This window comes from Anopheles stephensi, chromosome 2, assembly GCF_013141755.1.
Source record: "Anopheles stephensi strain Indian chromosome 2, UCI_ANSTEP_V1.0, whole genome shotgun sequence".
Lineage (NCBI taxonomy): Eukaryota > Metazoa > Arthropoda > Insecta > Diptera > Culicidae > Anopheles > Anopheles stephensi.
The window spans coordinates 74511735-74538448 of record NC_050202.1 but is presented as its reverse complement, the minus strand read 5'-3'; the positions used below and the strand labels follow the sequence as shown (position 1 = coordinate 74538448).

The window sequence follows — 26714 nt, the reverse complement described above, 5'->3', positions numbered from 1 at the left end:
TCTTTCATGGAATTGCTTACACTGATAGAATGAATTTATTTATTTCGTGTGTGTTAAAATGAACGACATCCCCCTTCAGTGGAAAATGATTCACTAATTATTGATATTTATGTCCGCACGGAGCAAAACTTACTTGCTAAAGGAACAACTTTGTCGATTGATAAAATTGTGAGTTAAAGCGATGAAGTTGATTCGGATTAGGGTGGTACTGGATGCTGACTAAATGCATCATTCGTTTGCCTGACTATTCGGTTAGAGTATGAAATTGTTACGACACTATCGGCTATATTTACCCCTAGGTCACCACTGTGCTACCACAACTTATTCTAAATATTTGTTCGTTTGCGAAATATTTGCTGATACTCGTTCTTGCTATCGTACCCGTACCGTACTTTAAAAGCTTTGCACTAGACTGTCTGAGATCGATCGATTGTTTTGTTTCCCGACTAGCCAAACCGATCACTTGCATTACTGGGATGGATTGTAGGTGAACTACCTGGAGATCGATCGATTGTTTTGTTTCCCGACTAGCCAAACCGATCACTTGCATTACTGGGATGGATTGTAGGTGAACTACCTGGAGATCGAGAGATTCTACATCAAGCGACATACTATATGCTATTTTCGATTAATAATTAATGGACGGTTACGTTGAAATCGCGGTTAAAATGTGGTCCGATTGGTCAATTTTCGATTTGACTATCGGTCGTTCAAAAAAGACTCCTCGTAACATCTCTCAAAAGACTGCATCGCTAAAAGATGTTTAACAGTTTAAACAGTTAGGGCAGTGTTATTATGTACTGAAGACCGCTCCCCATTAGGCTGTTAACGGAACGTGGGGCTGAGACTGCGATCATAGTCTCCTCCTCTACCTCGGCTGGTAGTTGGTGGCAAGCTCATCGATACGGCACTGTCCAATCTGTAAAGTTGGGAAAAAAGTGTTCGCTAAATCCTTGATGGCTGATGGATGATTGGCAATCAACTACTAATCCACTTACCGACGTGCTTCACTTTCGAGCAAACCCGTATCGAGTGGATCCTGGGCCACGTTTCGTAGTGATTCCCCGATCGTCTGTCGCAGTTGTTGCATCTCTCGGCCAGCACGTGAACTGCGCAATATGTACTGCTGGCGCCGCTTTGCCTCCTGTGCCAGCTGTTCCCTTAGCATCGTGATTTGGTTCTCCAGCCGTGTGACTTGCTGGCGGTGCGATTGTTCCCGGGCGTCTAGTAACCGTTCTGCCTGTACCTGGGCACTCCGGTAGCGTTCGACGTCAACCCCAGTGCTACCACCACCGCCAAGACTGCTGGCTTTGCTCGGTGACTCCAACAGCTTCGCCCGCGAACGAGCCAGCTCTGCTTCCTTTTCCGCCAGCAGCGTTTCTAGGCGCCGTACCTTCATGCGTAGCTCACGTCCTTCCTGTTCGATCTGCGCGTGATCCAGACCACAGCTGTAAGCCGTCGTGTCAATCCGGTTCGAATCGTACTCACCGGCGAGAGATTTCTTCTCGGACCGATCGTACTTTCCGGCCGGACGTTTGTCGCGCTCCAGCGTGCGGATCTTCTCGTTCAACGCTTCCACCTGGTTACGGAGCTCGTTACGTTCACGCTGCGAACTGATGAGCTGACGGGCGAGCTCCTGATCACCGGAACCGTTTCCACCGCCACCCATGTTGCCTCCAGTAGCTGCTAGCTGTTCGCTCGTCTCCTGATTCCACTTGGCTAGCCGCAGTTGACTCTCGAGGGTCGATTTCTGCACCTCACACTCGGCCAACTGCTCCTGTAGCCGGGTGGTGCCGTCCTGTGCCGCCTGCTGGTTGCGCCGCAACTCATTAATTGTGTGCTGGGCCGCATCTAGCCGTTCGGCCAGTACGCGCCGCTCGTTCTCGCTGCCGGTGAGCGTTTTCTGCAACTGCTTAAGCTTGTCCTGGCCCAGCGCGAACGTGTGGCTTTGGTCGGCATTGTGGCGCTGCAGGCCGCTTATTTCACCGCGCAGCTCCGTTTCGGTTATGGCCGCTGCCTGCAGACGCTCCTTCAGTTGGTCGACTGTGCTCTTGAGGGCGACACAGCGATCCTCGAGCTGGGTCAGCGAACGCTGCTGGTTTTCAAGCCGCTCCTGCTGATTGCGCAACGTGCAGTCCTTCTCCTGCATCGCCATTTGCAGCCGTTGGATGTCACCCTCGAGGGCGACACGTTGCAGGTCTAGCTTTGTGGCACGTGCCTCCGTACGTGCCAGCTCGTCCTGCAGATGGCGCTTGTCGGATTCAAGCCGAGCGCCTGCCTGTCGGCACTTGTCCAACCGTTCCTCGAGATGTGTGCGTTCCTCGGTTGTGCTGGTCAGCGACTGTTCTAGCTGAGCCGCCTTCTCGCGCAAAGCCGTCAGCTCGTCTGACTTCTGGCGGAGTGTTTCCTCGGTCGATTGTAAGGCGCTGGTCTTCTGCGCTAACCGAGCTTCCAGATTGGTCTTGTCTTCGTGGACTGCTCGCACGTGCTGCTGCAGTTTGTTGATCTTCGTCTCCAGACGCAGCTGTGCATCGCTGCCTTCCTGCAGCTGCTTGCGCGCCGTGCACAGTTGCACCTTGAAATCATCCCGCTCGCGCTCGATGTGTGCGATTTGCTGCATCAAGGAACGGACGCCCTTGCGCACCATCTCCGGATCGACATCGATCAGCACATTCTCGCCCGAAAGGCTGCGTGTCTCGTGTCCATGATGATGGTGATGGTGATGGCCATGGTGGTGATGGTGCCCAGGTGGATAGTCGCCACTCTCCGAACGACCGCCGGTACCGCCACCACCACGCGCCGGACTGTAGCGACGCGAAGGACTCATTAGGCGATACGGCAAACTGACCGAACCATCCATCTGGATACCCGCAATACGGCGCAGCGTGTGTCCGATCGAGCTGAGCTTGTTCTCGACCTCCTTCTTTTGACACTCCAGCTGCACCAACTGCTCGTCGAGCGCACGGACACGTCCCTCGGCACCTCCGAGGCGTGCCTTGAGCTCTTGGATCTGTTGTGTCGCATCGGCCAGACACACCTCAAGATTGTGCTTCTGATCCTCGAGCCGTTTCTCACGGCCACGACCCTCCTCGTTGCGAGCACACAGCTCCTGTTCGCGCTGGTGGAACCGATGCTCGTCCTGGTTTGCTTTACAGCGCGCACGGCCAAGCTCCTGGCGTGTGGCGCAAAGTGTACCCTCCAGGTCGGCCATCTGCTTCTTGATCTGGTGCAGCTCGGCCAGCACCCGTTCCTTTTCCTCGCCCTCGTTGGCCAGCCGGGCCTGCAGTTCCTTTTCCGACGCATCCTTTTGGCTGGTGTCGGTTTGGAACTTTTGTATGTCCGATTGAGCATTCGTTAGCTCCTGGTTCAGTTTGGTGACGTTGGTTTCCGTTTCCTTGAGGATCGTCTGCAGGCGCACCTTGTCCTGCTCGAGGCCGTTGCGCGTTTCTTCCAGTGCTGCAAATTAGAGTAGGCGGAATTATAAATGAATGGGTTCTATGCCACTTGGAGGGGATCTGTTATGCTTACAAGAAATCTTAGCAATTGCATCTTCGATAGTGCGGGCCTGCTGCCGACGTTGTTCCTCCACCCGCTTCACGTGGTCCCTCAATTCCTTGTTGCTGTTGGCATACTTGTCTCTCTCGATGTTGCTATCTGCCAGCGTCCGTCTCGTGTCCGTCAAGTCCTTCCTCGTGGCATCCGTATTATTTTCCGCTAAATCGCCGTAAAAGTAGTTTAAATATCTGGCACACTACTCAAAGTAAATCACTACTATTCCACTACTTACCTTCCTTTAATTTGCGCTGTGTATCTTGAAGCTGATGGTTGAGTGCATCACTGCGGTCCTCGGAAAGGCGCAGCTGCACCTTAAGCTCTTCTGCATCCTTGATCAGCGTATCCTTCTCTTCGCGTAACGATCCCGCCATCATCTCGAGTCGATTCATTTCCTCTTCCGCCCGAATGCGTGCCTCTTCGGCCTTTGTACGCATCTTGCCAATTTCGTCCCGCAGACACCCGATCGTGGTACGGTCCTTCTCCTGCCGTGCGGCCATTTCACGCTTCAACCGGTCACCGTTTTCCAGCTCATTCTTCAGTTCACGTGCCGTAACTTCCAGCTTTTCGATCACTGCCTGTTTGTCGCGGTGTGCAATCAATAATGCTTGCTGTTTTTCGTTCTCCGCCCGCAGGATCACCTCCTCGTGCTGCTGGTTCAATGCATCTAGATGCATTTGCAGCGTTTCGTACTGCTCCCTTAGCTGCCGAATCTCGGCATCTTTGGCGCTTTCCAACGCCTGAAGCGATTGTTGCATACGCTTCTCCAACGTTTGTCGGATCTGTTCCTTTTCATCGTTCAGCTTCTTAATATTTTCCTCGCTAAATGTGCGCAAGTTGGACAGTTTCTGCAGGAACTCGGCTTCCTGATTGGCGGCAGCATTCGTCAGCTGGATCTTGATGTCCTGGGCGCGACGTTCCGCGTTCTCCAGGTCCTTGTTGAGCCGGGCGATTAGTGCCTTGTGCGACTCTTGTTTGATGAGTAGATCTTGATTTTCTCGCTCCAGAGCGTCCTTTTTGGCTTCGGCTTCTTCGAGCGAGGTGTTGGTGTCGAAAAGGACGGCTTCCAAAGACTCCTTTTCACTGCGCAGTGAGGCAAGTTGCTCCTGGAGAGGTTTTGGAGAACATTAAATTGAATGTATGAAAGTTTAATGCATGATCGAATTCCCTCTCGCTTTTTGTATCTTTAAACCACCCCCTTACGTAGAATCATATCGCAAAACATAAAATAATGCTTAATTCTTAACATAATCTGAATGAAAAATGGCTGGATTGTGAGAAAAAAATAGCGTCTATATTAAAAAGGGGTCGGAAGGCTGTGTTTCTCGACGGCGTCGGTGGTGTAATGGTCAGCATAGTTGCCTTCCAAGCAGTTGATCCGGGTTCGATTCCCGGCCGACGCACGATGCTTTTTGCTTTTTTTTATTCTCCCCCCCTCATAGTTATACATCCTTGTAGTGACAGTTCCCTTGAGTTTAGTGTTTTTACCTACCTGCAATCTTTGCAATTCCTTCTCGTGTCCTTCAATCGTAACCGTCTTTTCTTCGCTCTCCTTCACCAACTCCTCAAGCGAGCGATTCAGCCGCCCATTCATCTCATTGGATTGTTCTAGCCGCTGCCGTAAGCGCATCACCTCTTCGCCAATGGTTTCTTTCTTGCGTGAAATGGTGGCCAGCTGATTGCTGAGGTCGTTGCGCTCGCGAACCACACAGCTAAGCTCCGCCTCGATTTTGTCCTTTTCCATCTCGAGACACTTCAACCGTTCGCTAATGGCTAGCTTTTCCGAATCAAGATCAAGGCGGGCCTGTTCGGCGCTGATTAGTTCCTTCTTCAAGGACGCCAAATCTGCACTCTGGTCCCCGGATTGGGCGCGCAATTTGCTACGCTCCTCGTCCAGCTGGGCTACGGTCGTTTTGAGCTGGCGAATTTCCTGCTCCTGGTGTTCGTTGGAGCTGGTACGCTTTTCCAGTGTGGCGTGCAGCTCGTTGCGTTCGCCAGTCACGCGGTCCAGCTCGAACTCTAGCTCGAGTTTTTGCTTTTCGAGCATGTTCAACAGTCCGTCCGATTCGATGCGTTGCTGTTCGAGCAGGTCGCGCGAAAGATAGAGCTTGTTTAGCTCTTCGCGAAGCGTAATGGTTTCTTCCCGCAGGCGGCTGCATCGTTCTTCTTCCGCTCTGGAGGTGGAACAGATTGGCCAAGAGTGAGAAGATTAGTAAGGCATAGGCGAAGAAGAAGAAGAAGTGGGAAAGGTTGAAATATGTATGTGGCGTGGCTCTCGGCACCTCGTTCTCGCAGCCGTGATCGTCTAGTGGTTAGGACCCTACGTTGTGGCCGTAGTAACCCAGGTTCGAATCCTGGTCACGGCAGTGTCGCACATCGCGCACTGTCACGGAGAGAAACGAAGTTGGAAATCTTTTTTTTATGTTTTGGTTTGAGACTATTATACGCCTTGTATTGCTGCCCATCGTTTGTCCCAATATATTTGAGTTTAATGGAAAAATGCTTCCTTTTTTGAAAACGTTGCTTAGAAAAAAGAACTATGCTAATCAACCGAACTGATACAAATGAGAACACAAATCCATGTAGTGCATGTCTCCTTATGGTAAAATTTGTCCATATTTGTTCTACGTTCCTAGTAGCTCATAAATAGGTTGTACGCAAGGTATAAAATAATCACCACAATTGTTTTGATTAACGTTTCTAATCGCATAAATTGTATCGAGTTGGAAAAAATGGCAGTTTCTAATTTGATGCAAAAGAGTAGCTGGAATTTTTGAAAGCGTTTAACGCATGTGTTTTCAAGCGACCGTGTGGCCTAATGGAGAAGGCGTCGGACTTCGGATCCGAAGATTGCAGGTTCGAGTCCTGTCACGGTCGAACACGAGAAACTTTTTTTTTGTTTATCACACAGATCTCTTTTCGTTAATCTTACCTCAAATTCATCTCCTGAATGTCCTTATCTTTATGCACGCGCTGCAATTCGAGCTCGGTCATCTTCTTCTCCTCCTCCAGCGCGTCGTACATCTTCTGCAGTTTGCTGTTGACGTTCTGTAGCTTCTCATAATCGGTGTTTAAACTATCGACCTGTTGTGGCGAAAATAGGGTGATGAGACAAAAGCTCTCTCAGGTTTCGCTGTGCTTTGGCCTGTTCCGGATTGTTTTTTTTTTAACTTACAATGGAGTTCAGTTCCGCCTTGCCACGTTCCACCGTGTGCTTGTCCGTGCGCAATCCATCCAGCGTCTTCTGCAGACTGTCCCGTTCCTTGTACAGTTCCGAGAGCTGATGGTTGGCCGAGTCGAGCTTTTCGGTCAGCTCCGTCACCTTGCCGGACAGCATATCGCGCGCGTGTTCGCATCCGTCGTACTGCTTGCGCGAAGCCTTCAGTGCGTCGTTGTTCGTCTGCAGCTTAACCTGCAGATCGTGTATGGCTAGCTGGTATTTGTGCAGTGCGGCCTGTACGGCGGATATCGTCCCCTCGGCGAACGCTTGTGAGGCCCGTAGACCACCGCCAGCTCCAGCACCACCGGACGACCGTTTGGGCGATCGAGGTGCCACGCCAGGTGAGACGATCGGCTGCGATAGGTGCAGATGATGCTGGCCTTCGCCGCCAATGCCGCTGCAGCTCAAGTCGGCCGTTGCACTCGTTTCCGCGTCCTGCACCACGGCGTGGGCTATGTCGCGCAGGGCAGCCTGCAGTCGCTCCACCTCGTCGTTCATGCGGTGTGCCTGGGCTGCCTGACTGTCGGCTTGCGTGTAGCGATCGTCGAGCAGCTTCAGGTCCTGCGCCATCTGCTGCAGCCTCTGGTCACGCTGGCCTATCTCTTGTCTGGCCGCTTCGTACTGGAGCCGCAGCTCGGACAGTTGCGATTTGAGCTCCATGTTTTCCCGCTCAATGTGCATCTGCTGTGCCTCCTAGCAGGTGATCGATGAAGTGTTAGAAAAAAACGATCATGCGTGATAGTGATCCTGGTCTCTCTCTACTCATTTACCTCAAATTTGGATGATTGTTTCAGATTGACTGAAACTCCGCTACAGGCACCCGAAACTTCGCGCACCGTACCAGACAGCTCGAGATGCATACGGCCCAGTTCCATCTTGGTGGTGGAGGCCATCTCGTTGAACATGCGACGCACCTGAACCACTTCGCGCCACATTTTCAAGAGTCGTGTATGTTCGTTGTTGTAGTAGTCGTTGAATGCCTGAGGATCATTGATAGGAAGCGTAACATGGGTTGGATTTTGCAACATATGTTTGGCAGGTAAGAATTGAATAATCGTTGTCTATAGATTGTTTAAGTTGAGGTATTAAGGTGTGCAGTGAAGGATCAGATTGTTTCCATGCCGACCCAGTGTCGTAACATATATGGGAGGCTGGTCAGCTTCAAGCATCGTGTCGCTTGAAAGGCCATCATCATTTCCTTGGTCGTGAACCGAAACGTCACCCCTTCATCTACTGCGTAGCACATGCCGCGCTAGCGATTCATGCCTGTATGCGTTACCCGCGTCTACGCATTCTATAAATAGAACATTGGACCGTTCGCCGAACGCGTGTGTACTCGCTCTCTCGCGGTGCTCGTTCTCTGTCGCTCAACGCTGCTCACATGCATGGGACTGTTGTAGGGTTCTGCTGCTTGACAGTAGCAACAGCAGCGTATGAATCATCGAGCTCACAGGTACACACGTGTTCTCTTTGCTGCTTACCACCTCCTATGCAGATACACCTTAACATATATACCTGTTCTTCCTCCTTCCATTCGTCCTCCTTGCTCAACAGTTCATCGCGCAAGCTTTCCCAATCGCTGGTAAGCTTCTGGAGATCGTTCGTTAATGCGTCGTTGGTGCGATGAGACTCTTCCAACTGCTGCCGCAGGCAGGAGTTCTCGACCAGCAACTTTTCGCAACTGCAAATATGCCCAAAGAAAACAGATCCCAGATAGAGAGAAGATATTATTGATGCTGGGACACAGGCTACGATTCCACCGGCTCCTTACCGTCGTCGTTCCTCGTCGAGCTGATGGCGGATTTCGTCGTGTGATCCCTCGGAGTACTTCCGGCACGGCGATTGCGACCGGGATCTTGATCGTGCTCGTTCACGTGCCACCGGGCACACCGAGGGCAAGCTTAGTGGTCCGGCCCCATCGGAACAGATACCACTCCCGGCCAGTGGTGGCGGCGGCGGCGATGGTGCATGGTGTGGATGATGCGGATGGCGTGAACCGGGCGATGGTTCACGACTTCCCGGTCCTCCTCCATAGCGACCACCACCCCCACTACCGCCTGCGCCACAATTTCCAGCTGTGGGAGGCAACTGTTCCAGGTCCGTGCATCGCTGTTTGTACTGCAGCACCTTAGCCTGCAGCCGGCTAACCAAGGCCGCTTGATTGTTTTGCGCCTGCTTGTACGTCTCTAACCGGCGCCGGTAGTTGTTCGCTTCCTCCTGGAGCCGGTGCCGTAGCTCATTGTTCTGCCGGATCAGGGCATTGGTATCGGCCGCACTCGGGGGCGAACCGCTGCTTCCGGTGCTCGAGGGCATCCTTGTCGCTGCTGGTGGACCACCAGTGGTACCGGCAACGGGTCCGGACGTTTCGTGCTGCAGTCGGCTTTTGTTGAATGGTCTCGAGAAGGGTTTCTTGGAGCGATCGGTAACGCTGCTGCTTGATCCTCCACCACCACCTCCTCCCTCTGAGTGGCGTAATCCTAAGCTCGGTGCACAATCCTTACCATTCAGCTGTAATGAAACAAGTAGCAATGTTTTACTTTTCTTGTGCTTTGCAAGTAACACGAAATCCACCTGAAATGAAACTGCTTTTCTCATTGTGAATCGCACTATGGTTACAATGACAAGCAGGATACAAACACCACCAGTAGTCCACCACGAGCCATCAACCACACTGACCACCATTCACGCTACGACTGAAAGCCGCATCCCCGGTCGGTGGCTACTGGTCGGACACTGTCATTAATGGTTGCGACTGGCCGCAACCGAAAAATGTAACCAAAATGTGGACAGCAGTGTTTTGGTCTGGAAAAAAATCGATAAAAAAGGACCTTCTGGCACAGCACTACACCCTACAGAGCCCTCTACTGTGGAGGTGCATGTGGTCAGGTGAATAATTACACGAGGGTGGCAAGTGACCACACGTTGTAAATCAGGTGAATAGAGGGATTGGAGTCCCCTATGGCTCCGGGGCGGGATAAAACATCACATATTCTGGCTGGTCATGGTTGGATGCATTTGTGTCTCTCCCAGCGACACGTGGCTCGAGTTTGTTTCTCACGGGAGAACCACATTTTCCGAGATTGGGTAGTTCGGTCGCATATTTTACCGAACAAAAGAATGTCCAAATCATCGAAGAATTCAGATTAAAAGAATTTGGTTCAAGTGAACCCCTTCTGAAAATGAATAATACATGTATCTGTCTACATATAGAGTGTATCACATCCAATGTCTAGATGTGAAGAAAATTTTGGTAAAAAAATGTGGAACGCTTCACGATTTTGCGTGTCATCCTTGCGCAGGGGCCATGCTAATCTTCTCTGTATCGTTCCAATTTTAGTATATGTCCAGCCGAAGCTAGGACAAGTGAGGAGCAATCGCGCACTGTATATATACCGACGCTCGTCCGTTTTACTTCTAGCGATGCATAACTCCGTACCATCGCACACGACAAGCAGCTGACTTTGTAAGGTTCCGTGTTAACCCTTCAAGCGCACGCATCACACCGCAGTCATGCGTCCGCATGTGTTAGCGAGGCGAGAAAATCGATTGTGCTGGTTGAACAAACGCACAATAAAACCGTTGTTACAGTTGTTGGTGTTGGTGCTTTGGGGTTTTGAGCGTTTCTTTTTGTGATGCGTAAACATGCTCAATCAACAAATTACCATGGCTGTCTGATTTAATTGTATTGTTGATTATTATTCGGCTCCTTTCGGAATAGACCTTGCCTGCGTGTGCCTGCCTGGTGGGGAGCAGGGCGTAGAAACGTTAATGGATTTCTATTTCGACGCATCGTGTGCCTTTTTTGTGCCAGCATAGCACATAACTGTTCCGTTTTCTTCCGTTCGAAAAACCCGGAAAACCCCCTCTTTTGGCTATTTTAACCGTTTCCCGAAATGTCACTCAGCGCCGATGACGAATTCCCGCGGAAATCGGCGACGCAGATGAATACACAAATACATTTCAAGGACATAAAGTTTTATTTTCCATTAACCCTTCCACCAACCCTATCATCATGCCCTATCAGGATATGCTAAACCTCAGTGCGTGTGTGTGTGAAAAAACAACAATCATCAGAACCAGGCTGGGGCTTTTAGATTGTTTACCGTGGCTTGTTTTGAAAGCGAATCAGTCACGGGATCATTCTGGGCCTTCGCTTACACACAGGTACGCGGCCCGCTGTGATGATCACATGTCCAATTACGCAATCTGACTGCTGCTAATCGTTTGTGTTATTTTGATGAGCCTTGTTTATTGACCCGACTAGAGAGGGCTGAAGGCGATCTAGGTTTGTTGGTTGATTTGTTAATTTACGGAGTAAGATCTATTGGGGTTTGCTTGTTAATAATTTTTGAACTACAAAATATATATTTCCCTTTACAATTAGGGGGGGTTTGGCGTTTAATAAAACAAAATGCCTCCCGTGTTAGTTCCAATTTTCCCCCTCTTACTGCTCGACGATCTTCAAGTAAAGCAAACAATCGACTTTTTTTTCGCTCCCTAACTATCAATATTCCTTACTTCCAATATGGCAAAACCAGTGCCTTGAGGGACCCCCACTACGGCACACTCACAAACGAGCCCAGCGGCGTCGTCAAGGAAAACGGAGCATTGAGAAGGGTCGCCCCTGTACTACGGCACATATTCATGTCCCGGAAGCCAGAAAGATGTCTATCGGCAGCATTGTCCGTACAATAATGCCTGTCTTCCCGAATTGCTTACTGCTCTGCCCTCTGAACGTTCAAAGCAGGGCTCCCTCATGCTAGTTGTTGTCGGTGTAGCGTCATGGAGGAGCATCACAGACCTCCAACCCTCCCCCCTCCCTTCCCCCTCGTTTTCGCACAATTTTCCACTTATTTATTTACCTGTTTACGGGCTTTATTAAACGCGTGAGCGCGGGCATGGCATGGATTGTTTATGATTATTTATGATAGGTAGGCAGGTCTGCAGGTACCCCCACCAGGTGGTGGTTTTGCACACGCAAAGAAGGCTCGGGATCATCCTTCACCGTTCGTGTGCGTTCCAGGTTGTTCCGGGTCGCCGCCCGGAGATTTTATTTACGGACTTCGAATCGGAATTCGATATGATCGGTAAGGGAGCTCCTCAAAGTCTCCTGCTTTGTTTCAAATTCACAATTTTGTCACCGCCCGTGTATTGGTCCCCCCTATTTTGTGGTAGAAAACCTATTATCGATGAGCTGGTTTTCCTATTATTAATAGTTTTTTTTCTTGCTTTCTGTCCTTTCTTTCGTTACGATAAACCAACACGGAACCGAATTCGCTTTTCCGCGCCCGTAGAACCGCTGGTTTTGATTTATGGCCACCGCTACCCGGGCCGCGTCCTTTGCGACTCGCAGTGCTCGCATTTTACTCTACTCTACACACGTACTCAGCCCGCGACGGTCCCGCGTGCTGTGCCCATGGTAGTAAAAGTTTTGTGGGATCGAATTTTTTTGGGTTTTACGAAACCTAAATTGGAATGTAGGGCGAATGAGCTGGCGAGAGGCAGCCGGAAGAGCGGAAGCGGAGTGTACCGGAGATCTCGGCGGTGCTGGTGCGCAAAATTTGATCGATAACGCTAAAGGTAGGATCGAAAACGTAATGCTACGTACGCTTAGTGCCGGATGGAAATGGTTCGCTATTCTGCAGGGAAAATGGCGGCACTGTACCTGGCCTGGCCAGATTTAAGTACGGAAGTTTACTTAACATAATAATGTGTGGAAGATACAAATAGAAAATGTTTATCCTTATATAGTCGAGGTGGAAGAAGTCCTCCGGAAGCGAAATTCGTCGATTGGTCCTCATGAAATGATCATGGAGTACTGAAGCCTGTTACAAACCGCAAATAGCATCGATTGGAACTAGCTTCCCCCCCAATAGTGCAATAACCCACAATTACGAACTCCACCGTACTACAATAAGTCGAACTTTACATTGATTAGCTGTCTGCAAAGTTTGCTTCCTGCTATCATAATCATGAAATCGGTTTGAATTAGCCCAAACACAGACAAATGCAACGGAAAATAGATTTCGCTCGCCAACGCCTTCAGGAGGACTTCAGGTGCCAGGACCCTAAACACCGGACGGTTGGGTGTCGGGGTCGGGTGACGTGTGGTGTTCTAACAACAATGCAACATTATTTCCCTGCCATCCTTGCCGCCGATACTCCTGGACGGTGATGAGCACGGTGATGAAATAATGATTGGTTTGCAAACCGTGTCCGCTAATTAGCGCACGAATACTCTACACCGATCGCGTGCCACCACAAAGCGGAAAAGCAATCAGCGCGCTTCAACACCGTGGTGGCCTGTGGGTGAAATCGGTGCAATGGAATTCATTGCCAATCGTCCTCCATCGGTCCCTGGTGCTCCACCAGGTAGCAGCAAGTACGGCCAAAATGACGATGGGGAGAGCAGAAAGGCTCACTTGGTGGGGGCGAACACGAGCGAAAGGATTGCTTTTGACAGCTCACTGACAGCATTCCCTTGGCAGGGTGGCGTGCGATGGCGGAAGATGACGTTTTGGAGCGTTCGGCCTCCAACACAGCAACAGGTGGAGCAGTTCTGGTGGATTATTTTAAACTTTGTCTTCCTGTTTTGGGTGCGGCCGGTTAGAATAGAGTCATCGCATCATTGTTTTTTGCCTGGAACGATTCCCCTTAGCGCTTGCTGGCTGGTAATTATCAGCAATTTGTGGAAGCCACTTTGAACCGGTTAGACGTAGCGGGCAGGCCTGCCGCGAAAGCTACAGAAACTGCTGGTCACACACAAAACAACAGCACAACAACACACCGCGGAGACATCATCGAGGGTCACCAACACCGTCATCAACACCCAGCCGGACTTTGCACTTTGATTCCTAATCCGTCTGAGGCTGAGGCAAAGAACAGAAAAGCCCGCCTAAACCCGGCCAGGCACAATGAAGCACGTGTGTTCGATTGGTTTCCACCGGCACGTGCTTTCGTGACACCCCGTTACCATCGGTTGAAATCGTCTTTAAAAACTGATCTTATCATTTGCCATGTGCACTTGCTAATCGTAGAAATGGATGTTTAAAATGGTTCAATTCTACTATCGCCATCCCTAGCGATACTAGCCTACGATTCTGCCGGATCGTTGTCCTGTTGCCGGCGGGCGATAGTAGTGGGCGATAGTGGCCTCTAGTGCTCGAGTACTTTCCTTCAGAAGCGAAAGAGCTTGTTTAAATTCATTCAATAGGTGAAAATCAAACGATTGGTAATTCCCTGCTGCTTGACGATCATTCGCTCATGTGTGTGGTAAATTGCCGGTGGGATTAAGGGTCATTCGGGAATTTAAAATGTGATGAAATCGGCAGCAAGTCTATTGCAACTTCTGGCCATCGTTTCATAAGAAATGATCAGTAATCTATTGTGCAATAGCTAGCAGGATTTCACTGAAAGAATTACAGCAAAAGGGAGGAATTAGAAGAGAACTTCATCCACACCTACGAGACTCATAGCATAGTTCCTGGACAACTATTTACGCCGACGTTCGGAAACGGGCGCCCAACTGCCTTCAAACTAGTGCTCGGGTGTACTTTGACCAGCCGGCCCGTGGGACCAACACCAACTAAGCTGCTCGAAACCGCAGCCGATGATGCAACAAACCAGCTCCCCTTCTAAACCCATCGACAAATAATGCTGTCTGTGTTGTGATGGTTCTTATCTGCCACCGGTGGTGCGCCGGCCAGAACATCAATCTGGTTCCCGAGCATCAGTGTCCCGAGGTTCAAAGTGTACAAAGCGCGCCTAGCACAACCGACCAGCCCTCTCAAGAGGCCTCTGCAAGAAATTGTGATTGTGAAGGCCGGTGCGACTGGGTGTACCCCCGGCACGCATCGTCCAAGTTCCACCAGCGCTGGCAGAAGCGGGATCGGAATCTGGCGCGCAGCAACCGGTTGGTGCCGGAGTTGGCTGGTTCCAGCCGTGGGCGATGGGCACGGCCTCGGACACCGACCACCGGAAGCGAGCAGCCCAGAAGCTGGCGCTTATCGTACGCGCACTTCGCACTCCCCATTCCAGGAGAGAGCAGGAGATGTGCAAAGTGTTCTCCACGGTACGGTTTCCATCCGTTCAACCCCGTGGCGATCACGTGTGTGTGCCTACGGCGGTGCTGTGTATAATCGGTGGTGGGATCATCGCATCGCGAGTTGACCAAATCGTGGTGTTGAGGCACGGAGGGGGAGAAATCGATCCTACGTGCCTGCCTAACGCTTGCCTTATCTCGTGTCATCGGCGGATTCATCGTGCAGTTGCAGGTTCTGTACTGTAAGTGGCAACAGTTTTAGAACCACACAAGAACTGGCACAGCCTTGCGGCTTAAAATTATCACTGAACTGGCGTTGTTCACTCCGCTGCATAGTTTGTCTTGGCACGGTTTTAGAATCAAGACACGAACATTGCCCAATTCTATAAGAGCTAGCGGGGCCCCTGTTCGTGCAGTCAGGTCGTGTAGTCACTGTAAGTTATTCATCATTGAACATCGAACGGCATTACCGTTTTTGGGGTAACGATTTAGGCCCCCTATCCTTCCCACGGGAACGGTTGACAAATGTACTCTGTCAGAAGGTAATCAGCAAAAAAAATCTAAGGCCCTGTACCTTCACAAACCACATCCCCGAAACACGCACACACACACAAGCACACCGAGAACTATTTGCAAACTTTATTCCCCAAATGGGAAGGATAGCGGCAGGATTTATGTCTGTGACCTGTTTAGCCACAGTTAGGCAAGCATCGGAGGAGCATCGGGCGGAAGGCCGGACCGCCGTGAACGTTTGCGGTTAGTAGTAGGAAGTGAAGACTTCGAGTTTTCACGTTGATAATCGATACTGTGTTACCCCGTGCACACAGGAACACACACACACGCACACACGCACACAGGCAGTGGCCGTGGTTTGTCGTGAGACTTTCGATGAACGGTTGCAAAATGTTGCTTGAGGCCGGTGGTCTATCTCATGTCTGTCGGTCGTTTGTGGGCCTACGAACGAATGCTTCTTCGTGCATGGACACATCGTACTTGCACCGAGGCGTGTTCTGGTATTTCGCCGATTTCGATACGGAACTCTAGTCACACTGAAGCTTCCCTTAGAGGGAAAAATCACTCCTATGCAGTATTCTTCGTAATTTCTCGATCACAAAAACTTACGCGCGACATCACGCCGACGTTGCTGGTTGCACGGAACTTGCCGAAATGCTCCAGCAGATACACACGACACTTGACACAAAATTGCTCGAACTGCTGGTTCGCCCCGGAACTGCCGGCCGTACGTCCTTCGGTACTTTGGGCACCCTTTCGTTCGAAGATGAGCTTAACCGCACTGCCGGGATCGTTTCGACTGTCGAGACTGTCGACCGAACCGGTGGTCCTGCTCCACTGGGCGGCCGTTGCGCCACTACCGTCGGCCGGATCCGATTCTGACACCCGCAGCCAACTTTGTCCGCCTGCCGCCAGGTACAAACTGTCCACCAGCTCACCACCACCACTACTGTCCACACCAACCACAACTGCTGCCACAACGCTGCACGCTGCTTCTGCTTCTCCTGCTCGAGGCTGCCGGTCCGCTCCGGCTGACAACTGACGAGGAACTGAGCGACCCGCGACCGGGTCGGATCCTTTTCTAACGTCCTGGCGGTTGGTCCGCGGCCGCCGTCGCCTGGTGCAGAAGATAATTTGTTTATCGTTTACCTTGGTAGCGAAGCATAGATCGCCGATTTCAGCCAGCGACACCTTCACGTCGCCACCGCTTCCTGACATGCGCCGTTCCAGTGCTACGGCCTGGCCGACCAGTTCCAGGCAACGCGTGCCGACGCCCGCCGTCGAGGGGGAAGTTGTTGACAACCGGTGCGTGGTTGCTGTTTGGTACGATGATTCCTGGCGCGGTGGTGAGATTTTCCATTCCTGCTGCTTACTGCTGGCAGCACTGCTCTGCTCAGCGCTACTGGCCACTACTGTGGTGTGTTGTGAGTGGCATTCCATTTCGGGGTACCGTTTTGTATTGGGTTGAAAACCGGGGAAGGGCCAGCTTTTCCTCACGTGATCCCGGGTTATGCGCGCTGGTAGGAAAGTTTACGGGCAACGTGCTTGAAAAGTAATTTAGAAACTTTTAAACCGTCACTGCACACAACCACAACATCCTCTTGAGTGGCGGTGGGGCTCTCACACACTCGCACACAAACACCAACCAAGGGGATGGTTTTAAATTTTGAACTTAACAGACAAAAAAAAACAGCAAGGATAAAATCAACGCGAATGTTTGGGGAAAATCAAACCTCGCCGCCGGACGCTCAACGGTGACTGATGTATCGGAATCGAACCCACGCGGAACTGGGTCATCCTTTTCGACACCTCGGCCCAGGCTCACCAAGGTGATGATGATGAATCAGCAGATAACAGAGCGTTCGCTACGGTGGCGGCATCCCTTGCGATCGATGGGGATGGGACGGTGTGGGATGGTCTCTATCGCCACAATTCGTCATGCAAAAACTCTGCGCCCCAAGACACGGGCGCCACTTTTCGCAACACGCATTCTGGGTACTATTTCTGTGTGTTTGAAAACTGGGCGCTTATCAACGCACGCTTCCTCGCTCGCTCTCTCTGACCGCACATTCCGCCCGAGACCCGGTCCAGAAAAGGGGAGCATGATCTGTGTCAACAGGCTCGACACTGTTCGAGTGCTACTGCTTTCTACCAGCAGCATAGGGAAAGTGAAAAACATCCGGTCCGATGGGGGGCTCGCAATCCAGTCACCTGAAGCCAATCCAGCCACCGCCGTTTGCTAGTGTTTTGCTCTCAAACGTACGGGCTGTTCGTACGTACGTACAAGGGCGGTGCTGATAAGCCAAATATGTAAGCGAACCCGGGAAGAAGTGAGATGCCGGTGCCGGGAAGGATCCACGGGCAAAATAAACAGAATTGCTCGCTCGGCACAACAACAAAAACATGATGCTGTCCAGCGGGAAAGCATAATACAAACCGGGGGAATGTATATTTTAAGCTTCGTCCAGAGTTCGATGACTTGGTTTTGTCGTTGGTTGAACCCAAATCTGCTGTCCGTAGTATTAGGAGAGGGTAAAGAGTTCATTTGCTTCAATTAACCGACGCTTTACTGTTTCTGGGTGGACAACACGCTCTTTGGAGGTTTGAAATTGAGGCGCTCTATCAGTACTAGCTCGTTGCGGGATGGATGTCTTTATCGGGGTTTTACTCAAGGGTGTGAGGTAGGCCTTTACTCAAAGTTTTCAAGTTCGCCTATCGGTGACATAGAAGAATCATAGAGTCTTCTAGAGCTTCAGTGACGTCAGTAGGCCTCTGGCGGAGGAAAGGGACTTCTTAACACCTTGGAGCGCTTAGCAGAACTTGAACGACGAAGAGTTCTCACGGATGGCGAGCAAATTTGGACGACGAGGAGGATGTCTCTTGGTAGACGACTACGTCGAAACTCCATGGACGACGATGCCTAAGAAGACGAGGCCCAATGAACGACGAGGACCCTTTAAGGATAAGGCCCCCTGTCCGGTGGGGGCGTCTCCAAGGAAGTTCCCCCAAAGGAAACTATTCAACCTTCATATTAAGCTATTCGTTCCTTCCGCTTTTTTGAACCATCCGCTAGAAAGTTTAACCACACGTGATCCACACGGAAACGATCATTGGCAATATTTATTGCTACGCTTCCTGCACATCGTTAACAGTCCTTGTGCCCCTAAAAGACAGTGCCCGGGTACGATGGGAAGCGACAGAATGTTCAGATTTTTCTACTCCCTGCACGCAATAAAGGCATAAAAAAGGCATATAAATGTGTCACGAACGCGGGCGCATACACAGCCACACACACGCGCATAATCGCTCTTCCACAACTACTTCCTGGTGTCGTTTTGGCCACATCGATGGGGACGCCTGGTGGGCCGTGCAGAGCAGTGCAATCGCGAATTCCGACCCAAATCCGACTATTGATTTCGCGTACGTATTATTATTGCGTACTGGAATGTTCTCCGGCGATCGTTTACGTGCGATACGTCGTGCCCATCGCGGGAGAAAGACGCCATGCTTCAGGCACCGGGGAAAGGTACATTTCACATGGGGCGAAATCAGCCACACATGATAAGCAGCCGTCAAGGCCGAGCCCTCCATTTCCGATGGTCGTATCCTCGCGGTGGCGGCAAATGTGGCAAAAGCGCACGATAATAATACCGATAGTTGATGAAGCCGAAGCAGGATCACCATAATGTTGCGTGGTGTATGGTGATGCTTCGCACATAAATTAAGTTGGGTTAACCGATGAAATGCAGGAGAATATATCTGATCGAGGTTTTCGGGGGGGAAATCGAGTCTTGATTGATAAATTTCTTTTTCGTCCGTAACCTGCCAACGTTACGAATTAACTGCATCCAGCAGTGGCGCATCGCTGCCAGCGATTATGCACGAATTCAGCCGCCGTAATCAATGACATGTGTTTATGGTTTGATTTCCAATTTTTTTCTGCATCCGAAAATCATATCACCCAACAAGAACGAGAGCATTCGATTGTGCACACAACACCACACAAGAAAAGGCGAATCAATCTATAAACTTTCAACCTGCTGCCCCGACAGGTTCTGATTAATTTTTTTTCCATTCGCTCGAGGAGAACGCAATGTTGTTTCGGTGTGGCGGTACGTGAGCGCGTACGTGAGCGCGCGCCCACCATCCATTCCAGTGGCTTTACGGTCACTGCCAAGGACACTGGCCGGGGAGGTGCCTTGCCCTGAAAAGTGCGGGAGGGAGGGGGGGGGGGAAACGTGAAAAGCGTTCGAGTCAAAATATTTAGCAATCGAGCATGTTGTGTGGGACAGGCATGAGCCTAATGTTAGAAGACGAGAATAACCGCAAGCAAGCGACCAGGAATAGCTAAGGCTCCAAAGGTCGGGGCCGCCGCCCGTATGTACATGATCGTGGAACGTGATCTAGCAGTGACTATTATGTCACGGATGCGGTCCAAAAACTCAGCCCGCCCGTTAATGGCGAAGATTACCTTCGGCGGTGGAGGTGTAAGCCGTGCCTCGGTGCTGGTAGTGGTAGCAATAGCGATCATGCCCAAACAGGAACAAACACAGCTCTATCGGTAGCGGCAAACCCCGGGTGTGCACATCCCTTCGCGCTACCTGCTCGGACACACACACACACACACTCGCTATCTCTCGCTCTCTCTCTCTCTCTCTCTCTCTCTCCCTGCTGTCAAGCTGACTAATGGACATCGATCCTTATAGACGGGGGAACGCTGATAACGGAGGGCCGCCACCTCACTGAATGTTTTTGCTCTCCCCTGTCCGATTGCCCACGACGCCCCGCGCAAGGGTCGGTCCGGCATCATCACCGCCCATCCTGCATATTATCGCCGGGTCTTGTCAGGGGCAGCGGATCAGTTTTTAAATAGGCATCGCCCGCCCGGCTGCCCAGTCAGTATACGGTTTTACGTTGCGCGCAGAACAGCGTTGAGTGTACGGATGCGCCAAGCGCACGGAACAGCACCCCATCCCCCACTATTCTGGAACCTTTGGTGCTGGAGAATTGAAGGATTCTACCCATCGGCTATGTGATGTCTGCTGTGAACGGCGTCCCCTGTGCTGCGGTCTAACCTTATCGGCTATTGGACGATTCTCGGTGCTCTTTGGTGTGAATCAAAGTGTTTCTGCAGGATAAAGCAACAGTGCATTGTATTGTACGCGTGTGCGCGTGTGTGGTGTGCGTGTGGTGGTGTGTGACCGAACCCAAACGATGCCCTCCGCCAGCAAGGACAAAATCTTTGGCCCGTGGAACCGTAGCGAAAGTACGGGCAACTTTGTGTATCTCTCGAACAACAATACGGCCGACAACTTGGCGAAGATGTTTTCCCGCACGGCTCCCTCGAGTCCACGATGGACACCGTACGGATCGCGGCACAACTCGCCACCGATGCCAAGCTCCCCGTTATCGTCGTCTCCACCGTCGACACTGCGCCGAAACTATTCGAGCACCTTCACGCTCATACCGGAGGATCGGGAGCTGGAAACGGTGCCACAACCTTCACCGCCATCAACTCCGGCCACGTCGACCGACACCGCGTCGCCGCGCGTCTCCAGTGGACGCATCCTGTTGCGGCTGGTGCTCTGGTGGCCGCTCCTGCTAATTGCTGTCGCCCAGCGCCTTCTTGGATGCTGCATGCAACTCGCCTGGAAACCGTTCTTATTCGCGGCGCCCGCCTTCTGGCTGTCGGCCTGTCTGTGGATGTTCTGGAAGCTGATCGCGCTGCCCTTGGCGGGATTAAAATGGGCACTAGTCGCACTGCACACTCCGGCCCATGAGCGCAATCGTCGCAAGCGCACGATCCTCATCAGCTGTGGCAGTACGATCCAGACACTGCATCTGGCCCGTAACTTCTACAAATCCGGAGCGCGTGTGGTGGTGTTCGAGTTCGAGGGCCTGTTCGCGCTCGCCCGCTTTTCCACCGCCGTGAGCAAGTTCTACGCCATCCAACGCCCTACACCGGAAACGGCGGGCGAGTACGTAGCGGCACTGTGTGAGATTGTGGAAAAGGAACAACCCACGCACTACATACCGGTGTGCGCCACCAGTCCGGCACACTACGATGCACTTGCCAAACCGCACCTGGAACTGCGTGGATGCTCGAGCTTCATTCCTGGCGCTCAGGAAACGTCGGTCCTGGACGACATCCTGCAGGTGATGCGTAAGTGTCAAGCGAACGAAATACTGCTCCCGCCGCATCAGATCGTATCGTCGAAGGAGGAGCTGCATCGGCTGTACGATGGCGGCTGGTTGGCCGGCTTCCGGAACGTGATGGTCGCGTCCGGTGCGCTGGGGCTGCTCGAACGCAGCAAGTACGTGCTGCCAGCGAATCGGCGTGACTTGCGGCTCAACTACGAGGTGAGCGAGGCTCAGAAGTGGGTCGTGATACGGGATGTGATCGGATCGCACTACGTGACCTGTACGACGGTGAAGGATTCGGCCGTGATTGCGAACGTCACCTGCGCGATCCAGGCGGACACGCGCAGTCTGGTGCCGGAGGAAAACGCGGCCATCGATCGGTGGTTGCAGGAATTTTTCCGCCGCATACGGTTGCAGCGTCCCATCAACGGGCACATCAGCTTCCGGTTGGTGAGGTGCCAGTGCAGTGGGCAGATATTCCCGCTTGGCATTCGGGTTGGTGTGTCGCTGCCGTACATCTGCTACACCGGGGTACATTCGCGCGTGCTCTGCAAACCCTGTCCACACTTTAGCCGTCAAAATTCGGGCCCGTTGGTGCAGGAAGGTGGTCGCTACTGGATCCACGAGACAGTGCTGAATGCGTTACGCAGGCCGAGCGTGGACGCGGTGCAGCATCTGATCGGTACGGTGATCGATCAGCGGGAAGCCCTGTTCGTCTATTGGGACCCGTTGCCGTACTGCGCGTACTATCACTTCCAGCTGCCGTTCAACTCGGTGAAGCGGTTCCTGCACAAACGGCAAGCATCCCGAACGCCCGTACCTGCGATGGCTGCGCCGGTGCAGTGAAATGGTGTGTGTGAGTGTGTGTGATGGATGGGTTGATAGGTTGAAGTTTAACCGGATACTCCTAACAACGATCGATGGACTCAAACATGTAGGCGGACGAGGGCGCGCGCGCGCGCCATACGCACACATACATTCGGTACGATCACGCTGGTTAACACGTGTCTTGCACTGTTGCTCCTTGGCGATGGCGCTGCTCAAAGTGCGAATAAGTGACAGCGTAGGGCGCAGGGAAGGGAACAACAGGTCGACCGAAATCAAAACATCCTTCGCCGCGCCGCGAGAGAAGAGGGCAAAGCCAATCGAACCGGAACAGTCAAGCCCGATCGGGCAGCACCAGCAGCAGTGATTACGAACAGCCATACATACAGCCAAGAGGAGAGAGAATCAATAGACTTTGGTCAGAGTACGATGCCTGACGGGCACGACGGTGACACGCGGAGCCGCGTGAACGTGTGTTTGCGCCTGTTAATGGTTCAGTCCGGGCAGAATCAATGATACAGTAGCGTGCAGAACAGTGATAGGGCTAGAGAGACAAAAGGCTAACGTTAGGTTCTTTGGCAAAGCATCGTCGGTGAGTCAAACGGCTTCAACGGGTGTGCCTGCCACACACGACACAGTAGATATTAGTGTGGTTCAGGATAGTCAGCATTTAAGGGTCTTGGTTTACTTTTGCATACTTAACACACAGGTTGGATGCGCTGGATCCGTACCACACACACACACACACACTCACTTTCGTCCTGTTGCTGGGCAACATGGATTGGACACGCGGGCGATTTAATGCACTTCCAAGTAGGCAGGAAAAAAAAGTGCCAGAGCTTCAAGGAAAAAAATAGCTTTGCCGTTTGTGCGGCTTATCGCTGACTGGCAGGCGGCTTACCAGGACCACCAGGTTCAGAGGTTAGAAAAGATTGTTTCCTTTCGAAGCTGACCGTCGTTTTCGATTGATTTTGTAGAGTGGTTGTTTTTTATGACCGTCATGTGTGTGTGTGTTTGTGTGTGTGTGGGTTTTTTTTTGTACAATTATTCTACCATCATCCTCACCTTCACCTGACATGAGGCGAATGCGTGGGCTGCAGTGTAGGCCGTTATCGGCCCCTTCGGTATAGCTTATAGAATGTGGTGTACTCTAAAGGTTACGCATATGTAAGGCATGTTATAGCGCTGTAAGCCAATCAGCCAATGTACATATAGAATTGAGAAGTAAAATGAACACACTTGGACCTATAAATGGAGCGATAAGAGTATGCGCCTTATTTTCTTCTTTTGCTACATGTTTGTTCTTTGTTTGTTTCCTAGCGAGCGCAGCATGTTTGATGATATCGGAAAAGTGCATTATGCTGTGCTGCCGTTACGACGCACTTAGCTGTCGATCATTCCATCACAGGGGCAATAATCATTAACGGCGACTCCTTACGAGGGGTCAATGATCGTGAGTGGGTCACGAAAAACGCAACCCCTGAGCAAAGCAGCAGTCGTCGTGTTGGTGATATATCACAAAATCCGCGCGAAATTACATGCAAACCGGTCAAACCGTTCGTCTTGACGTGTTTCACATCATTCATATTTGGCTATTTACAACAGCGAGCGTTCGTACGCATAATGTGGCCAATGTTGCTTAGTTTCGTTTTCGCTCTCTCTTCTATCTCCTCTTTCAGTTTTAGCTAAAAAAATAGTTACAAATTTAGATTAATACATTTACACTCAACATAATAGGATCGCACATTTGTAAGCACATGTATATATATATACTTTCACATCTTCCTCTCTCTCTCTCTCTCTCTCTCTCTACTAGCCTCACAATAATAATCCATCTGGCAAAGGTGAATCCTTCCCAGCTTACGCTACGTGCGTGGCGGTTGGCACCGGCGCCTATAATCGGCCGGCAATTTCCCGCCCGACGATCTTCTCGCAGTAGCTCGTCTGGTGGCGTTTCAGGTCGAGTATGCGATCGAACACCTTGCCACAGTAATTGCACCGGCGATCCTTTTTGCGCATCTCCCGGTGCACCCGGTACATGTGGTTGCGGTGCACGCTGCCGGACGAGAAGGTTATCTTACAAATGCAGCACACGAACGGCCGTTCGCCCGTGTGGTAGCGCATGTGATCCTCGAGCGTCCGTTTGCTCTTGAACATTCGACTAGGCTCGGTGCAGATCGGACACCGGTAGCTGCGCACGTTTTCGTGCACCGTCCGGATATGGTTCTGTTGTACGTATTTGGTTTTAAACTGTGCCAGACAGATGTGGCACTGAAACGGCCGCTCGACGGTGTGCACCGCCAGGTGTGCCACCCAAACGTCGCGGGACTGAAACTTTTCCCCGCACACCATGCACCGATTGTCCTCCAGGGCCGGTACCATGGAACCACCGGACGCCGACGGTTGGCGCTTCGATTGGCTGCGAGTTTGGGCGCGTATCGGGGTCGCGGCGGCGGCAGCGGCGGCCACGGCTGCCAAGGCATTTGCTTGCGCGTTGAAAATGGCACTCATGCTAAACTTTGGTTCCTGCTCCTCGCTGTGTTCCTGACGATGATGGTCCTGCGATGTCTGCTGCTGATGTAGGGGATGCAGATGCTGCTGCTGCTGCTGCTGCTGCTGTTGCTGCAGAAGCAACTGCTGTTGGTGCAGTTGATGCTGCTGGTGCAACTGTTGCAGCTGCTCCAGTACATCGAACGAGCCGTCGTCACGAGATTCATCGGCGGTCAGCGTACTGCTGCTGCTGCTCTCTTTATCACCCTGCTGCTCGTGATCGTACACGTTCTCCAGATCGGACGCTTCCTGCTTTACGATGATCACTTCCGGTTCGATGCGGGGCAACATTTTCGACCGTATGATTTTGTCGTACTCCCGGGCACGCCTTCGAAAGTTATGAAACTCCTGCATCAGCTGCAGACAGTTGTGACAGGCGGCGGAAGGAAAATCCAGCTCGGGTTTCAGCAGCACGCCAATACACTCCACTATTACCGTTATCATCTCCAGATTCAGCGGTTCGCTCGTAGTAGGATGGAAGATCGGTACCAGGCTGGTTTCACGAAAGCAAAAGCGGCAATATGTACCAGGCGTATCACTGGGACTGGGGCGTAGCGTGCGAGCAAAAATGGCAATTAGGAAATAATTTTTTTAAAAAATTGTTGCGCTCCAGCAGGTTATTTTGCGGCGCTTGCGAACTTACACATCGTTGTAGATTGTTAAATCCATTCACTGGGGCGATTTGGCTCACACTTTGGATCGAAAAATGGTTCTCACAGACACAGCGAAGCCCGAAAAATATACAATTTTTCTGTGAAGTGGAACTGGATATCTTGCAGCAGCAGCAGCACAACAGCGGGGCAACGGTTTGTTTACATTATACACTGACAACCATTTTTTCCTCCTTTGCTATTCTTTTCTTTCTCTACAAAAACACGTACGCAGCCTAAAGGGATGCAGCCAGTTCGGTCTTTCCCAAGCAACAACATTCCAACGATTGCGTTTTGCGGTGGAGGTGGTCTCTACTTGAATTTTTTTTCAAGTGAAAATTAATGTGAAAATAGGCGATATATGGACATGATTTGCTCTCTCATAATTATAAAAATGCTCTGGTGCACATGCAATTCCCAACTCTATTAATGCACGCAATAGATTTGAAGAAAAGCAAACTAGTATTAGGACTTCAAGTGTGAATGAAATGTTGGAATAATTTTGGTATGCATGATACCTTTAATGAGGACAGCAAATCAATTGTAAAATTTACAATGTGTAGCTTTATTCTAAATAAATAATATTGCTTCATCACATTTAACTTTGATTGTTTCGGCAGTGTGCAGTGTGCTGTCCGCCATGTGCATACATCAGTAACCGTTGGCAACCGATTTCAAAACAAAACAATTGCGATCGCCGGCTACTTGTGGGATGTATTTTTATTATTTGTTTGCTTATCACATGTTTTATATCATGTTTTTTATGTTTAGATGGTGTTCGAATATACAGTCACAAGGGTCATTGGATTATGGTCGATAATACTATCGAGTTGTGATGACCAGACAAATCGGACAACTTGTTGAATTTTTCTGCATAACTTTCTAGAACATACGGCTTTCTGGTGACTAAGTTTAAGCATTTAGTGGCATTTACACCTATTGAAAACATTATTAACTTAAAAAAACCCATGAAAATATATACGAATCACCGTACAGCAACTACGTACCCATGATTGCAAAACTTTCCTCCTCTATCTTGAAGTTCTTCTCGCGCTGGACGACAACATGTTGCTTTGTAATTGCCGCTTTAAACACCAATACACGAAATACTAATTAAAATATGTTAATATCACTTTAATACACTTCTTTCACATAAACCCAGAACAATTAATTTGTACATTTGGCGCAAGCCACCATCATCGCACTCGCCTCCACTGGAGCA

At 51.0% G+C, this 26714-nt stretch overlaps 3 protein-coding genes and 4 non-coding genes across 9 annotated transcripts; 4 read left to right on the top strand and 3 right to left on the bottom strand.

The window, feature by feature from the left end:
* Positions 1-9: 9 nt before the first annotated feature.
* Positions 10-26661, bottom strand: LOC118508573 (rootletin). 3 transcript variants are annotated; one of them, XR_004905806.1, is made up of 12 exons: positions 9344-9760; positions 8544-9280; positions 8288-8453; positions 7543-7752; positions 6728-7465; positions 6485-6636; positions 5045-5726; positions 3788-4658; positions 3529-3714; positions 999-3456; positions 578-919; positions 10-496 (listed from the first exon to the last, which is right to left on the bottom strand). XR_004905806.1 is itself a non-coding variant. In XM_036048475.1 (11 exons), exons 2-11 carry the CDS (start codon positions 9083-9085, stop codon positions 826-828), a joined length of 6099 nt encoding a protein of 2032 aa, XP_035904368.1. In that variant the 5' UTR covers positions 9086-9280; positions 26500-26661; the 3' UTR covers positions 10-825. The 3 variants fall into 3 exon arrangements, 2 of the variants coding, with proteins under 2 accessions (XP_035904368.1, XP_035904367.1); XM_036048475.1 differs by lacking the exon at positions 9344-9760 and adding an exon at positions 26500-26661 and having other exon boundaries at positions 10-919; XM_036048474.1 differs by having other exon boundaries at positions 10-919.
* On the top strand, positions 4884-4955 carry Trnag-ucc. Its single transcript has one exon. It is a non-coding gene; the product is annotated as a tRNA-Gly (tRNA).
* On the top strand, positions 5847-5918 carry Trnah-gug. Its single transcript has one exon. It is a non-coding gene; the product is annotated as a tRNA-His (tRNA).
* Positions 6357-6429, top strand: Trnar-ucg. The gene has a single exon. It is a non-coding gene; the product is annotated as a tRNA-Arg (tRNA).
* LOC118508596 lies at positions 10027-10133 on the bottom strand. The gene has a single exon (XR_004905813.1). It is a non-coding gene; the product is annotated as a U6 spliceosomal RNA (small nuclear RNA).
* Positions 19620-23558, top strand: LOC118508580. The gene has a single exon (XM_036048484.1). The coding sequence runs from the start codon at positions 20541-20543 to the stop codon at positions 22311-22313; it is 1773 nt and encodes a 590-aa protein (XP_035904377.1). The 5' UTR covers positions 19620-20540; the 3' UTR covers positions 22314-23558.
* On the bottom strand, positions 23846-25922 carry LOC118508583 (adult enhancer factor 1-like). Its single transcript, XM_036048488.1, has 2 exons — positions 25486-25922; positions 23846-25386 (listed from the first exon to the last, which is right to left on the bottom strand). Exons 1-2 carry the CDS (start codon positions 25509-25511, stop codon positions 24186-24188), a joined length of 1227 nt encoding a protein of 408 aa, XP_035904381.1. The 5' UTR covers positions 25512-25922; the 3' UTR covers positions 23846-24185.
* Positions 26662-26714: the final 53 nt, after the last annotated feature.

What these genes read in the sequence shown, in the direction of transcription:
- LOC118508573 (XM_036048474.1), bottom strand. Translation starts at nt 9,454, where the DNA reads ATGGTGGTCAGTGTGGTTGATGGCTCGTGGTGGACTACTGGTGGTGTT. An exon ending in ATTCAGGAGATGAATTTGAG is followed by an intron (nt 5,727 to 6,484) that starts GTAAGATTAACG and finishes TTCCACCTCCAG; the next exon opens with AGCGGAAGAAGAACGATGCA. An exon ending in ACAGCGCAAATTAAAGGAAG is followed by an intron (nt 3,715 to 3,787) that starts GTAAGTAGTGGA and finishes ACGGCGATTTAG; the next exon opens with CGGAAAATAATACGGATGCC.
- LOC118508580 (XM_036048484.1), top strand. Translation starts at nt 20,541, where the DNA reads ATGCCCTCCGCCAGCAAGGACAAAATCTTTGGCCCGTGGAACCGTAGC.
- LOC118508583 (XM_036048488.1), bottom strand. Translation starts at nt 25,511, where the DNA reads ATGGATTTAACAATCTACAACGATGT. An exon ending in TTAACAATCTACAACGATGT is followed by an intron (nt 25,387 to 25,485) that starts GTAAGTTCGCAA and finishes GCTACGCCCCAG; the next exon opens with TCCCAGTGATACGCCTGGTA.